The sequence below is a fragment of the Taeniopygia guttata genome, chromosome Z (genome assembly GCF_048771995.1).
Source record: "Taeniopygia guttata chromosome Z, bTaeGut7.mat, whole genome shotgun sequence".
NCBI classification, from domain to species: Eukaryota; Metazoa; Chordata; class Aves; order Passeriformes; family Estrildidae; genus Taeniopygia; species Taeniopygia guttata.
In genome coordinates this window covers 65,627,456-65,639,653 of record NC_133063.1, presented here as the reverse complement: position 1 = coordinate 65,639,653, position 12,198 = coordinate 65,627,456, and the positions used below count along the sequence as shown (strand labels likewise).

Here is a 12,198-nt window from a genome sequence, read left to right as displayed (position 1 = left end):
ATACACAATCCTATTCCTCGATGACTGATTTCCCTGCTTGAGGTGTGTTTCTGTGCTTGTCTTTCAACAGTAACCACCTACCTCTGACAAGCACCAGGGTAATCCGTGTATTGGTAGTAAGAAAGATCTCCTTCCACAAACAGTAATGATGTAGCAGTCTGGCTAGATAAGTGTAGTCTTTTTTGGTAAACTTGGTGTGTTTAAAAGGAATGAAGTTTTGTTCTGTAACATACTTCTACTAAAAAAACCCCAAGAAGTAGAATTAAAAACTAAAGTTTTGTAAGTCCTGAACACTTCACTTCTGTTACAATAAGTTATCTTGAGAGGAAGGAGCAAGTTGATTCAAAAAACTACAGGATACAAAACTTAAATTTGGTTTTCATATGCAGACATAAAATTTAACAAGCATGGGTTTTATTCACTTGCTGTATATATAATAACCAGGTTACAAAGATGAAAGGGCATGGCCCTATGACAGTTTCTAATGTCTGTGACTAAAATACTTCCTGGAGGTTCAATCTGAGTTTCTCTTCATATGTTTCACAAATTCTGTAATCTAATTTATTCCTCAAGCATTGGCCCACTGGTTAACACTTCTTGAAATGTAAGAAAAATACTAGCAACATATGCTTTTTTGAGAACCTGAGTAATTTTTACAATTACCTGTTTTAGTTCAGTTCTATTTTGGGTTTAAAGGGTTAGAAGAGCAACCTTTGTGCATGTTATAGAACTGTGAGACCACAGAAATTACTAGCTTCACTTCACAAAAAGAATAGCTTCATTTTCTCTTCCCAGATGAAATAATTACCTCTGATTAAGGTATTTTCTAAACAGATTAATAGCTCAATTAAGTATAAAGCATTTTTTCTAGGTTTCCTAGAGCATGTGGGATGATAGAGCTGTGGGAAGGCTGGCCAGCTGTAAAACTTGTATTTATTTCTTGCTCTATACAAATGCAATCAGCTCCAACCATGTTATAAGTAGTGATAGCACTGTGAGAGGAACACCATAGAGACACAGAGCTTACTGGGAACCAGGACTTATGATTAGGGAAAATTTCCACGGTTTTTATTCTCCACCGAAAACAAAGGTCGGTGCTTCTGCAGTAGTAAAGGCACTTCATACACATAAGCAAGTTCAAATCAGCCTTCCCCTCATTCCCATTTTTGTCTGTACTGCTGTAAACAGAAGGGTTGAGGCATGGATAGCACACACTAGCAAGCCAGTGTCCACTTTAAAGCTTCTGACTGTCTTACAGGCTTAATAAACACAAAACACTTAAACATCAGTGGGATATTTTGAAAGCAAAGCTTCTAAATAATAGCTGCAAAATTACCAAAATATTTTCCTATACAACCTTCATGTAGGTTTCGCTTCAACCACCTCTTTATTCATGAGCATCTCTAAAGGAGTGCAGACTCCTAAGTTTGTCAGTGCCACTGGACTGGGGAGTGGCACCACTTTCTCGGGAACTTTGGAACAGCAGAAAGGGCTGCAGAGCTGGGCAAATAATCACTTTTGGGTTGCCCTGTGTTTGTGGAGCAGTTTACTGAACACATGCAATACAAGCCAGCTTGGACGTCATCTCCTTTATACGAAGTAGATCATCTGTAACGGGCTTTTCTGAAACAGTGTGATCTTTCAGCTGTGAGTAATGTAGTCATTTCATCTGCCCGTAGAACTGCTCCCGCGAGGCACTCGGACTGCAAATTTGGCAAACTTAGTTTAGAATAATTCCTTGAACGTAACCCTTTGTTCCGGCGCTCCCGACCTCTCACCCTGCGCGGTCCGGCCGCCGCTTCCCGCGTCCCAGCTGGGCGCGGGGGCTGCTGGCCGGGCTCCGAGTCCCGCGGGCGCTGCCGCTGCGCCTTCTCCTCCCCTTCCTTCCTTCCCCTCCCTCCCCTCGCCTCCCGCTGAGCCCCGTCCCTGCGGCAGGAGGGAGTCCCGCTGCGGCTGTCCGCCGGCCCCAGCCTTCTGCGGGCTGCGTGCGCCAGCCCCGGGCGGACGGACGGACGGACGGACGGACGGACGGACGGACGGACGGACGGACGGACGGACGGGCGGCCCGAAGGCGCGGCCATGCGGCCCCGGGCGCTGCTGTGCGCCCTGGCGCTGCTCTGCTGCCCGCCGCCCCGGCCAGGTGGGTCCGCGGGGAGCGGGCCGGGCGGCGTGTGCCGGCCGCGGAGGGAAGGGTCCGAGGCGGCCCAGCGCACAGCACCGCCTGTCCGCACGCTGCCGGGCCGTGCCATCCCGCTTGGGAGTTTCTGTGCGAGCTCGGGCCGAGTTTTCTTCGGCTCTTTGTGCTCCTGGCAGCGGCGAGGAGAGGCTGTTCGTGGTGGTGGAGGATGGCTCGGGGTGACGCCGTAGTTAAGGAGGGGGGCAGGCAGTGGCAGGTGGCGGGGGAACGGACCAGATGGGCGAGACTTGCTGCTGGATTCTCTTAACCTTTCACTAACAACATAAGAAAAGGGAGTGCCAGCTGAATTTCTAGGCGGTGCAAATTTCGGAAGATCTGCCAGCACAAAATTGTGAATATGCACCCCAAGTAGATAGATTACTTTATTTCATGGTTATTCGCTATATAGCAACACCAGAACCCTACCTGGTGCGCCCATGTATCCATCCCGCTCAGAGCTTGTTAAACGACGGAGATGCTGAGGTAAGGAAGGAGAGAGAAGACATGCATGCATGTAACCTCACACCTTATGGCAGAGGTACACAGTACAAAAGATTGTGCATTTAGAGATTAGCACAGGGGTTTTTTTTGGTTTTTTTTGCTATTACAATTTTGCTTGATTCAGTTTAAGATTTCTTTTAATCAGGTAGTGGCGATAGTATGGCCTGCAGTAGAGCCTCAGGTCCTATATATGTAAAAGGGCTGATTAGATGAGTAGGTAAGAGGAAATTTCAGAGCATAGCATACTTTGACTGCTGAGTTAAACTGAAAGAGGATAGACCTAGTATTTGTAACTATGCTGGGAGGGAAGCATCAGAGAGGGCAAATAATTTTTGCTGGACAACTTCCTGGTACAAGGACAAGTGGGAAGGAAGCTGAAATCATGTTCATATGAGAAGTCTAAGGAAAATATCTTTTTAAGAAAAGGGGGAGGTGGTGTAAAAGACAAACTGCACATGTTAATGATAGGAAAAAATTTCACTGTTGGTGCTATTCTTCCAGTTACTTCATGTACAACAGAACTAACAAAACCCAGTCATCTGAATAGGTCTTCTGCTCTTCTTGTGCTCACTCCCATTGTAATTATTTCCCCACTGTCCTAAATAACCTGTTTTTACCACAATGTACGTCATTCCTGTTGCCCATGGACTTTTGTATCCTGAGATCTGCTCTGGCTTTTCCCCCATCCTTTGCTGTGCACATTTACCACATTACTGACCTGTGCTGTTCCTTTGGGCAGATGAAAAAGCACTAGTTTGGCATTAGGTTGGTTTTAAGTGCCTACAAATTATCTGACCAGTGCTGTTGAGGTGCCTACGGTCTGAACTTGCCTGGAATTCCCTGCCTTGGGACACTGCTGGCAAGACAGAGAGATTATTCATTGTTTGGAGCCAGCATATGTGGTTAAAGAGATGAGAAAACAGAGCAGACACCCAGTTGCAAGAAAACAATAGTTCAAGAAAATGTGTTCAGATTGCTACCACATCAGTTGTGTAATCTAATAATGAATTCTGTATAAATAGAGATGTGAACTCATAAACAATTTAGTTTTATTCTTATAAAAGCAAATAACTGTCATCGCTCCTACAAGATTGTGTCTTATTTTGTTCATTAATGCATGTCTGGCATGCACTTCAGAGTCTGCCTTCACATGCCTAATTTATGGGCTACTGCGTAATTTAGATTATAGATGCTTATCACTTGGGGTTGTACAAAGGGGAGATAAACCTATTTGTTATAAGCTAGTATGCAGCTGTTGCCAATAATGCCCATAAATCAGTATTATTTGTTGTCCAGCAGCACATAGGGAACATATTTAATTGGCTTCTGTTCCTACACAAGCCTGTTTTCTAGTCTCTGACATCACAAAGATATCCCTTGGGATGTGAAGTCTGCTGGTTTGTAACATCCTGTCCATGCTCATGGGTCTACAGAAATACTTTTCAAGTTTCTTCTGGAGCTTAAGATTGGTCAAAGCTGTTGTATTTTCTTTCACAGAGTGGGAGGCAGAGTAGTCCCTTGCATATGAAAATAGACATGAAAAGAAATTACAGCGTATTGCTGTATTAAAAAAAAATGTAAGCAGTATATGTGTATACAGATTGTGAGATGAACAATATGTAATAATTGATAGAAAACAGCACATTGTGGATTGTTAAAATTAAACAATCAAAAACTTGCTGAGTTTTCTACATAATTCCTCTGTGTCCATGTTGAAGAACTGATGAAAAAACCACAGGGATTAAAAGAAGACTTTGGGCAACTTGAGTGTCATGATTCTATGCAGGTAGCCTTTTGAACTACCTGCTGGAGGCAAAGACTCTTTTTATCATTCAGTGTCCTGAATACACAAACCACAAGGATAAAACCGCAGTGCTTTATCCTTCTGTTTATTTGTTCATAGTGTACTAATCTTGTTCTTTCATACCTGTTTAAATTTTATAGGTATTTTCATAGAGCGGTTATTCTCATTCTGATATGAGAGAGTAAATAGAAATCAACCAAGCTTGATGTCTTCCAAAAGGACTGAATGACAGCCTAGAAAAATAAGATGACTTTTAGAACATTTGTAATCTTTATACAAGCTTTACTTCTGTTTTCCTAACAGATTATTTGAATTATTAAAAAATAATTAGCTGTAGTGAAATGTGTTTTATACAAATGATACCTATAGCTTGAAAACAGCTAGAAATAATTGTTTCACAGATTCTGGTACAGTTGTAGCTATCAGTAGTTTCAAAACATTTTCTGTAGAGCTACTGTATATTGGCAGTCTTGTACTAACCCAGTTTAAATGTAATGCCTTTCCTGTACTGACCTTTTTGTTTGCTATGCAGGTTCATTACAGTCTTTTGAAATAATATGACATTATTTCATCCTGTTCCCTTCTGTGAATAAATCTCTTATCTTCAGCTTTTTCATGTAAACACTAACACAAAAGAAATACAAAACCTCAGGACAGTATCTGTCTGCCTTTCTGTTTCAGAAAGTATTGAGTGCATGTTGTTTTTTCTAGAATTACACAGATACTGTGTCATACAAGCAGCTTGGTAAAGGATAATAACTGATACATGGCTGTCAAGCTTTCAAATTAAATTTAGTTTCATCAAGAAAGTTTAAGTCACCATTCTTAATGTTATCAAGTGGCAGCGAAATAGCAGGTGTGATGCCTCATTACATTTTTCCACAAAGCTGGCTTGCAAGTAGTACCTCATGTCTTCTAAGTTCAAAATGGGGACATGGACTGAGAACATGAGTCAGTGTAGAGGTGATGTTCACAGAGTGAAGGTTGAGTTCAGCTCTGAACTTGGAAAGCCTCTGTTTATACAAAGAACACATAGTTTTCACCAAATTATTCCAGATAATTTTAACTAAAATTATTTATACATTTTTTGTTCTGATTTATTGTAATAGGATTCTACCTCTAGAAAATTTCTGTAATGGAGTAAAAGTGACTTTAAATTCTTTCATCTATAAACCTGTAAATAAGATGTCTCCAAGAATTCAGGATATAATTAAAATTATTAGCAATGTTCATTTAACTATAAGCAAAAGCTAAGACAATGGCTGGTAGTCAGTGAAAGATACCTGTCCCACTCATAGCATTCTTTTCATGTAGCATATTTTTATACCGTTCTCAGGAGCTGGTGATGAGAAGTGGGTCAGGTTATTACCCAGGGCATCCACACTAAGAGACTTTACCTCAGTCATTAAGGGTCAGTGACTCTGACTGGGTTGGTTTGCTAGTTCTCAAAAATGTGAAACTGCAGCACAGCTCAGGTCTTCCAAATTTGAGGGATACTGGGACAAGACAACTGGTGCCTCAGTTACCATGTTATTCAGTGGTAGTCCTGGCAACACAGTTCCTAACTCCAGGCTTTACTCTCCCTCCCTCTTCAAGTCTGTTTATATCTTGTGTTCCCAAAACATGCATTCCTCACAGAGAACCATGACACCCCTTTCATTCTCCACACTATTCTACATGGAAATGTCAACCTTTGGGAGACTAAAATAGTTTTCAATATTTCAAACTTTCAATAGTTCTCTGGTTTGAAAATAAATACTTACAGAATTAAAATACTTAAATTAGTAAAAATTTTTGTGTACTGGAGATACAATAGGTACAGTTGACAGATTTTTTTCTCACTTTCACTGATGTATTTACCATGGAGACAAGGTTCCAGGTGTAAGAAATCTGGTGCGGGGAGGGCCATTCATTCAGGTATAGTTATAATCCTCCCAGAAGAGATCAAGACCAGTGGTGTTATTTGTGACATATTTCTATTGCAATGATCATTAAATATAGAAAATCTCCTAACTCTTTGATGTCTGCCACAAGTTAGAGGTGTCATACAAAAGGACTTGTGCTGCAACTTAGCTGCAAAGCTAGGAGCCGACTCTTTGGGCCATCCAACTGCTTACACTAAATTTATAAAGTGTTACAGATTAAAGTGTTATAGTTCTGCCTATTGTTCATGTTTTCTTTAAAAAGACAGAACAGCCCCTTGATCACCAAATCGCATACACTTCTGTCATTTCTGCTTCAAACTACATCATTCCTGTTACAGTCTCTGTAACAACCTCCCAGCAGCTTTTTTTCTGACTGGCAGAGGATGCAATCTGGTCACTTTGCATAGGAAAACTATTCTTGCCAACACTTCCCTTTTGTCTCTCTGCCCCTAGAATGCTGCTATGACACAGCACGGTACGTAAAGCACAGCCAGCCTAAATAAAACCACCAAATTACCTTACCAGCCCTTTGATCTTCCCCCACATTCAAGTCTGAATTTCACAAAAATCCATGCCGGGTAGGGCCCTTCTGTCACTGCCTGTGCACAAAGGGAGGTAATTGTCTTTTTAAAGATGCAGCCACTTTTCTCTTTGCCATCTGCTTCCTTCAGATGTTTTAATTAAAAAAATTGGTTTCAATTACTATAAAACAAGTAATTGCTTCTCGCAAACAGCATTTGCACAGATGAATCATTCCATGTGCTTTCAGTTTACAGATCTGAGCTAAGACACCCTCATTTTTGTTTTAATGCTCTAGGATCCAACAAAGGATCAATTGCACAGCCAAACAGGTGACTGATTACTTGAGCAGTTGCAATTTTCTCACTTCTGTCTACCCACATTACACTTCAATTATTCTATGCCAAAGCAGATTAAACCAAAACTGAAAATTATAGTCTTACAAAATATTTCTCCATACAAACAAGTTTGTTGAAATAATGCCTAAATAGCTCTTTTGATTGATTGGTTGGTTTTTTTCTTTTTTTTTACATAAATAACCCCCTACAAACAACAGGCACACAGTTAATGCTTTATCACACTGATTTCCTGGCTTATTACATTCAAAATGCAGAGATAGCCTTCCCTGACTTAGCTACAAAAGCATGCTGCAGAAGACCTTGCTGTAGAGAGAACTGTAGGTTTCAGAAGTGCTCTGGGGGTATGCCAGACACATGCTGCTGTCCTGCACGCTGTGGGTTAAGATCAGTAGAACTCAGAAAGTGTTTCAGCGCAATCTGTGGCTACCTATCTGTTACAAGGAAAAGGTCTGTCTACATCTGCCTTGAAAACTGCTCTGCCATCTCTTTTGATGGGAGCCTTTGAGTTGAGTAAGATGTCTCCAGAGCACACAAAAATATTTCAAAGTCATTATGTTTTAATTGCACTTTTACTTTTTGTGATTTTGGTAATGAGTACTTGTACTGGGAATTCTCTGTGTGAGTACTTAAGTCAGGATCTCATCTCTTACAAAAAGCATGAAGGGTCTGGCCAAGACAGTTCAAGGCTGGCAAATTCCCTGTTGTGTTTGTGTTACAGTTGCCCAAGGAAAGTATAGATTAGATAGAATCCTTAAGCATAGCTAGAATCACTACTAATAAAAGCTTTCATGTCAGAACTCATCCCCGTATGGGCCACCAATTGTTGGCATTGGTGTTTGGCACCAATCGATGGTGGATGGGAACTGTCACCTTTGGTTTATTATCTTACTGTAAGGCTTTCATACCTTCTCTCTGTGAGTTCTCACAGGCAGCTCCTCACAACACTGACTCATTTTCTCTCTCTTCCACACGGCTGGCTGACTTCTACCTGTCCCTGTCACGACTTTCTGTCCCTGGCAGCACATACTAACCCCTAATGTCCCTAACATGAACACCTGACCCTTTCTGTCCCTGGCAGCACATACTAACCCCTAATATCCCTAACATGAACACCTGACCCTTTCTGTCCCTGGCAGCACATACTAACCCCTAATGTCCCTAACATGAACACCTGACCCTTTCTGTCCCTGGCAGCACATACTAACCCCTAATATCCCTAACATGAACACCTGACCCTTTCTGTCCCTGGCAGCACATACTAACCCCTAATGTCCCTAACATGAACACCTGACCCTTTCTGTCCCTAGCAGCACATACTAACCCTTACTGTCCCTAACACGAACACCTGACCCTTGCTACTCAAAGCAGCACAGCCAACCCAACCCTCTCTCAACCAGCTAATCCGCTCTTCTATAACACCCATCCTTACTGGACACAACTGTGCCCTACTAAAGACAGGCCTGTTCCTACTCTTTGGTAATTAGTACAGCTTCAACTCCTCAGGGGTGAGACTGCCTTCAGCACTATCTCTATTCTCCCACAATCCATCCTTCCACACTTTGAAGCTAAGAGATAGGAGACAAAGGAGCACTTACTCAAATTTGTAGCAGGAAGAGCTAAAATAAAACAGCTGACCTGTGGGCAACCAGTGCTTTGAATCAGATACTAACCTTATTATTTTGTTTATCTAATGTAATCTTAACTTTCCTTCTTGAAAGATGTTTTCACTTCCCCATACCATCTAAATATTGGCTTATTAACCTTAATACTTCCTTACTTTTCAGGCTTTCCAAATAACAGCAGCATACCACACATCAGAAGTTTTTCCATGCGTATTTCTTCCAGTCTGGAGCCTGATCTTATTCCTGTTGACGGTGATACTGAAAATGATTTGGAAGTTGGATCAGGAGCCACCAATCAGACTGCATCATTCCTACATGAAAAAGGAATGATATCAGTTCAAACGGCGAGATACCTCACTAGTCCGTGGCTGACTCATTTTGTTCCTTCAGTTTACACCCTAGTGCTTGTGCTGAGTCTCCCTCTGAACATTACGGCGATACTCGTGTTTCTGAAAAAGATGAAAATTGAAAAGCCAGCTGTAATATACATGTTGAATTTGGCCCTTGCAGATGTTCTCTTTGTAAGTGTGCTTCCATTTAAGATTGTTTATCACTTTTCTGGAAATGACTGGGTTTTTGGGCCTCTGATGTGCCGTTTCATCACTGCTGCCTTCTTCTGCAACATGTACTGTTCAATAATGCTTATGACAAGCATAAGCTTCGACCGCTTCTTAGCAGTGGTGTACCCCATGCAGTCACTGGGGTGGCGTACACTAACTCGTGCCTCTCTGGTTTGTTTCATCATATGGCTTGTAGCAATAGCCGGGGTTATACCTTTTCTCCTGCGAGAGCAAACAGTGGAAATACCCAGGTTAAATATAACTACATGCCATGATGTGCTGAGAGAATCTGAACTTCGCGGCTATTACCTCCACTTTTTCTCTGTCTTCTCTTCTGTGTTTTTCATAGTACCATTTATAATTTCTACTGTCTGTTATGTGAGTATCATTCGCTGTCTTAGTTCTTCCACCATTGTTGCAAAGCAAAACAAGAAGACACGTGCCTTGCTTTTGTGTGTGACTGTCTTTTCTGTTTTCGTTATTTGCTTTGGACCAACAAATGTTCTCCTTTTAATTCATTATATCTATTTTTCATATGACAACAGCTTAGAGTATCTCTACTTTGCCTATCTACTCTGTGTTTCTATCAGCAGCATTAGCTGCTGCATTGACCCCTTTATTTACTACTATGCTTCTTCTCAGTATCAGAGACAATTTTTCAGTCTCTTCAATTGTGAAAAGACTTTTGATCCGAACAGTAGTAACAGCAGTGGCCAGTTGATGTCTACCACTAGTACTAGAAGGGCTACGTTGACAACTAATGTGAATAACAGTGTCTACAGGAAATTGCTAGCAATGCATTGAGATAACGTGTCTTATAATTGTTTAATTTTTACACCGACAAAAAGAAGACTGTTCTATCCAAGAAATTCAAAACCTTAAACCAAGTTGTTGTATGATACTTAACTTTATGGATCCAATATAGCAATACACAATTCTAGTTAAAACTCTGTATGTGTGTGTGCATAGATATATATATATATAAAGATGTATAGTATATGTAAATAAGTTAATGTAGGGGGAAAATAATTTCTTAATAATAGCTGTTGAGTGTTTTCTGAATAAACTTTTTTTCAGATAAATCCTTTGCATTGTTCAGTTTATTGTAGAAATCCCAGTTTAGTATTTTGAACTGTATCTATCAGGTTGAATAAATTATTGTATATGGAATCACTCCATCCATCCAGTTGTTCCTGAAAAAAGTTAAAATACCATTCCAGGCTTTTTTTTTTTTTCCCTTCTATATTCCATTATTTCTAGAATTATCTATTAACTTACTTTCTTAGCATTATTTCATTGTCTCTGGACACTGAAATTGTTAATTTTATGTTTTTACATATTCCACTTCAAAACAGTCTGTATGGTTTTCAGAATGTGAGGAACCAAAACCCATCTATTGCTTAGTGCAATCTGTAAAATGGGAGATAATTTCCAGCAGCTGGAGCTAGCTTGTTTTTGGTTTTCCTAACATTCGTGTATGCTAGGCATTTTCGTTAGGAATTCTTGAGAATTAATTTCACAAAAAATTGTGAGATTTTCTTTCACAATAAGTCAATGGCTCTCCAAAAAATACATTGGAAAAGCTCCATTCACCATCTTGTTACACAGTTTCCAAATGCAGTGCTTTCTTGTGCATGGTTAGTCATCATGCATATATTTAGGACTTAGTATCCTTTATCCCTGCTAGCATGGACATTTTTCACATTTTATGCCGTGACCATATCTACTGAAATGACTGTTGTATTTAGCTAACCAACAGCTAACTTCATTCTTTGAAGCAGTCTTTTGCTACAAAGGACAGTAAAGCAAAAATAACAGCAATTCAGTTTTAGGTAATAGGAGTGTACATAGAAATGGAAATCCAGTTAAGTAGGAATTTGTTTATAGGATTTGCCACATAAAACTGCCAAGAAGTACAGCAGTGGAAAAAAGCTGTTGTCAGTCCAGCACATGTGATAGACCTAATCTTTCTGCATACAGTGTGACAGTGAGAGACTTTAGCCATGATCTCTTGTTGGTTTGTGTCTATTCCTTAATAGATTTAAGACAGATTTTTGTTCTCAAGGTTTTGCCATTTTTAAGTACATGAATGAGAATGATACATATATGTAGTCTGCAAGTCTAAGACCCCACAAATGGAGATACTCAAATTACATTCTCATTTTGTTTAATGTCGCATTAGGGATGGTCTTGTTTTCCAGCAAAATCCAAATCCATCTTGAAACCATGGACATCTGCTCTTTGTTGGCTGAGAAGAATTACCTCTTTGCTTCCTGGAGTTACAGACTGGGGGTCTGCATTTTAGCCCATGTTCAGAGGAAGACTATGAAGATGATCCAAGGAATGGAGCGCCTCTCCTTTGAGGATAGGCTAAGAGAGCTGGGGTTGTTCAGCCTGGAGAGGACTCCGGGGTGACCTTACTTCATCCTTTCAATACCTGAAGGAAGTTGCTAAGAAAGAAAGGAAGATATATCATGACCTTCAGGAGTAGGTTATGGGGTAATGGCTTTAAACTGAAAGAGAGCAGATTTAAATTAGATTTAGAAAGAAATCTGCTGAGAGGTTTGTGAGGAACTGAAACTAGTTGCCCAGAGAAGTTCTGGATGCTCCATCCTTGGAAGTGTTCAAGCCAAGGTTGGATGGGGCTCTGAACAACCTGGTCTAGTGGAAGGAATATCTGTCCACAGCAGGAGGTTGGAACTGGATGATCTCTAAGGTTCTTTCCAATCAAG

At 40.6% G+C, this 12,198-nt stretch overlaps 1 protein-coding gene across 3 annotated transcripts; it reads left to right on the top strand.

Moving 5' to 3' along the window:
- Positions 1-1,903: 1,903 nt before the first annotated feature.
- F2R (coagulation factor II thrombin receptor) lies at positions 1,904-10,548 on the top strand. Of its 3 annotated transcripts, XM_072922713.1 has the most exons (3): positions 1,904-2,024; positions 2,061-2,140; positions 9,069-10,548. In XM_072922713.1, the coding sequence occupies exons 2-3, from the start codon at positions 2,080-2,082 to the stop codon at positions 10,268-10,270; spliced, it is 1,263 nt and encodes a 420-aa protein (XP_072778814.1). In that variant the 5' UTR covers positions 1,904-2,024; positions 2,061-2,079; the 3' UTR covers positions 10,271-10,548. The 3 variants fall into 3 exon arrangements, with proteins under 3 accessions (XP_072778814.1, XP_041567029.2, XP_072778815.1); XM_041711095.2 differs by having other exon boundaries at positions 1,921-2,140; XM_072922714.1 differs by lacking the exons at positions 1,904-2,024; positions 2,061-2,140 and adding an exon at positions 2,536-2,659.
- The last annotated feature ends 1,650 nt before the right edge of the window (positions 10,549-12,198 follow it).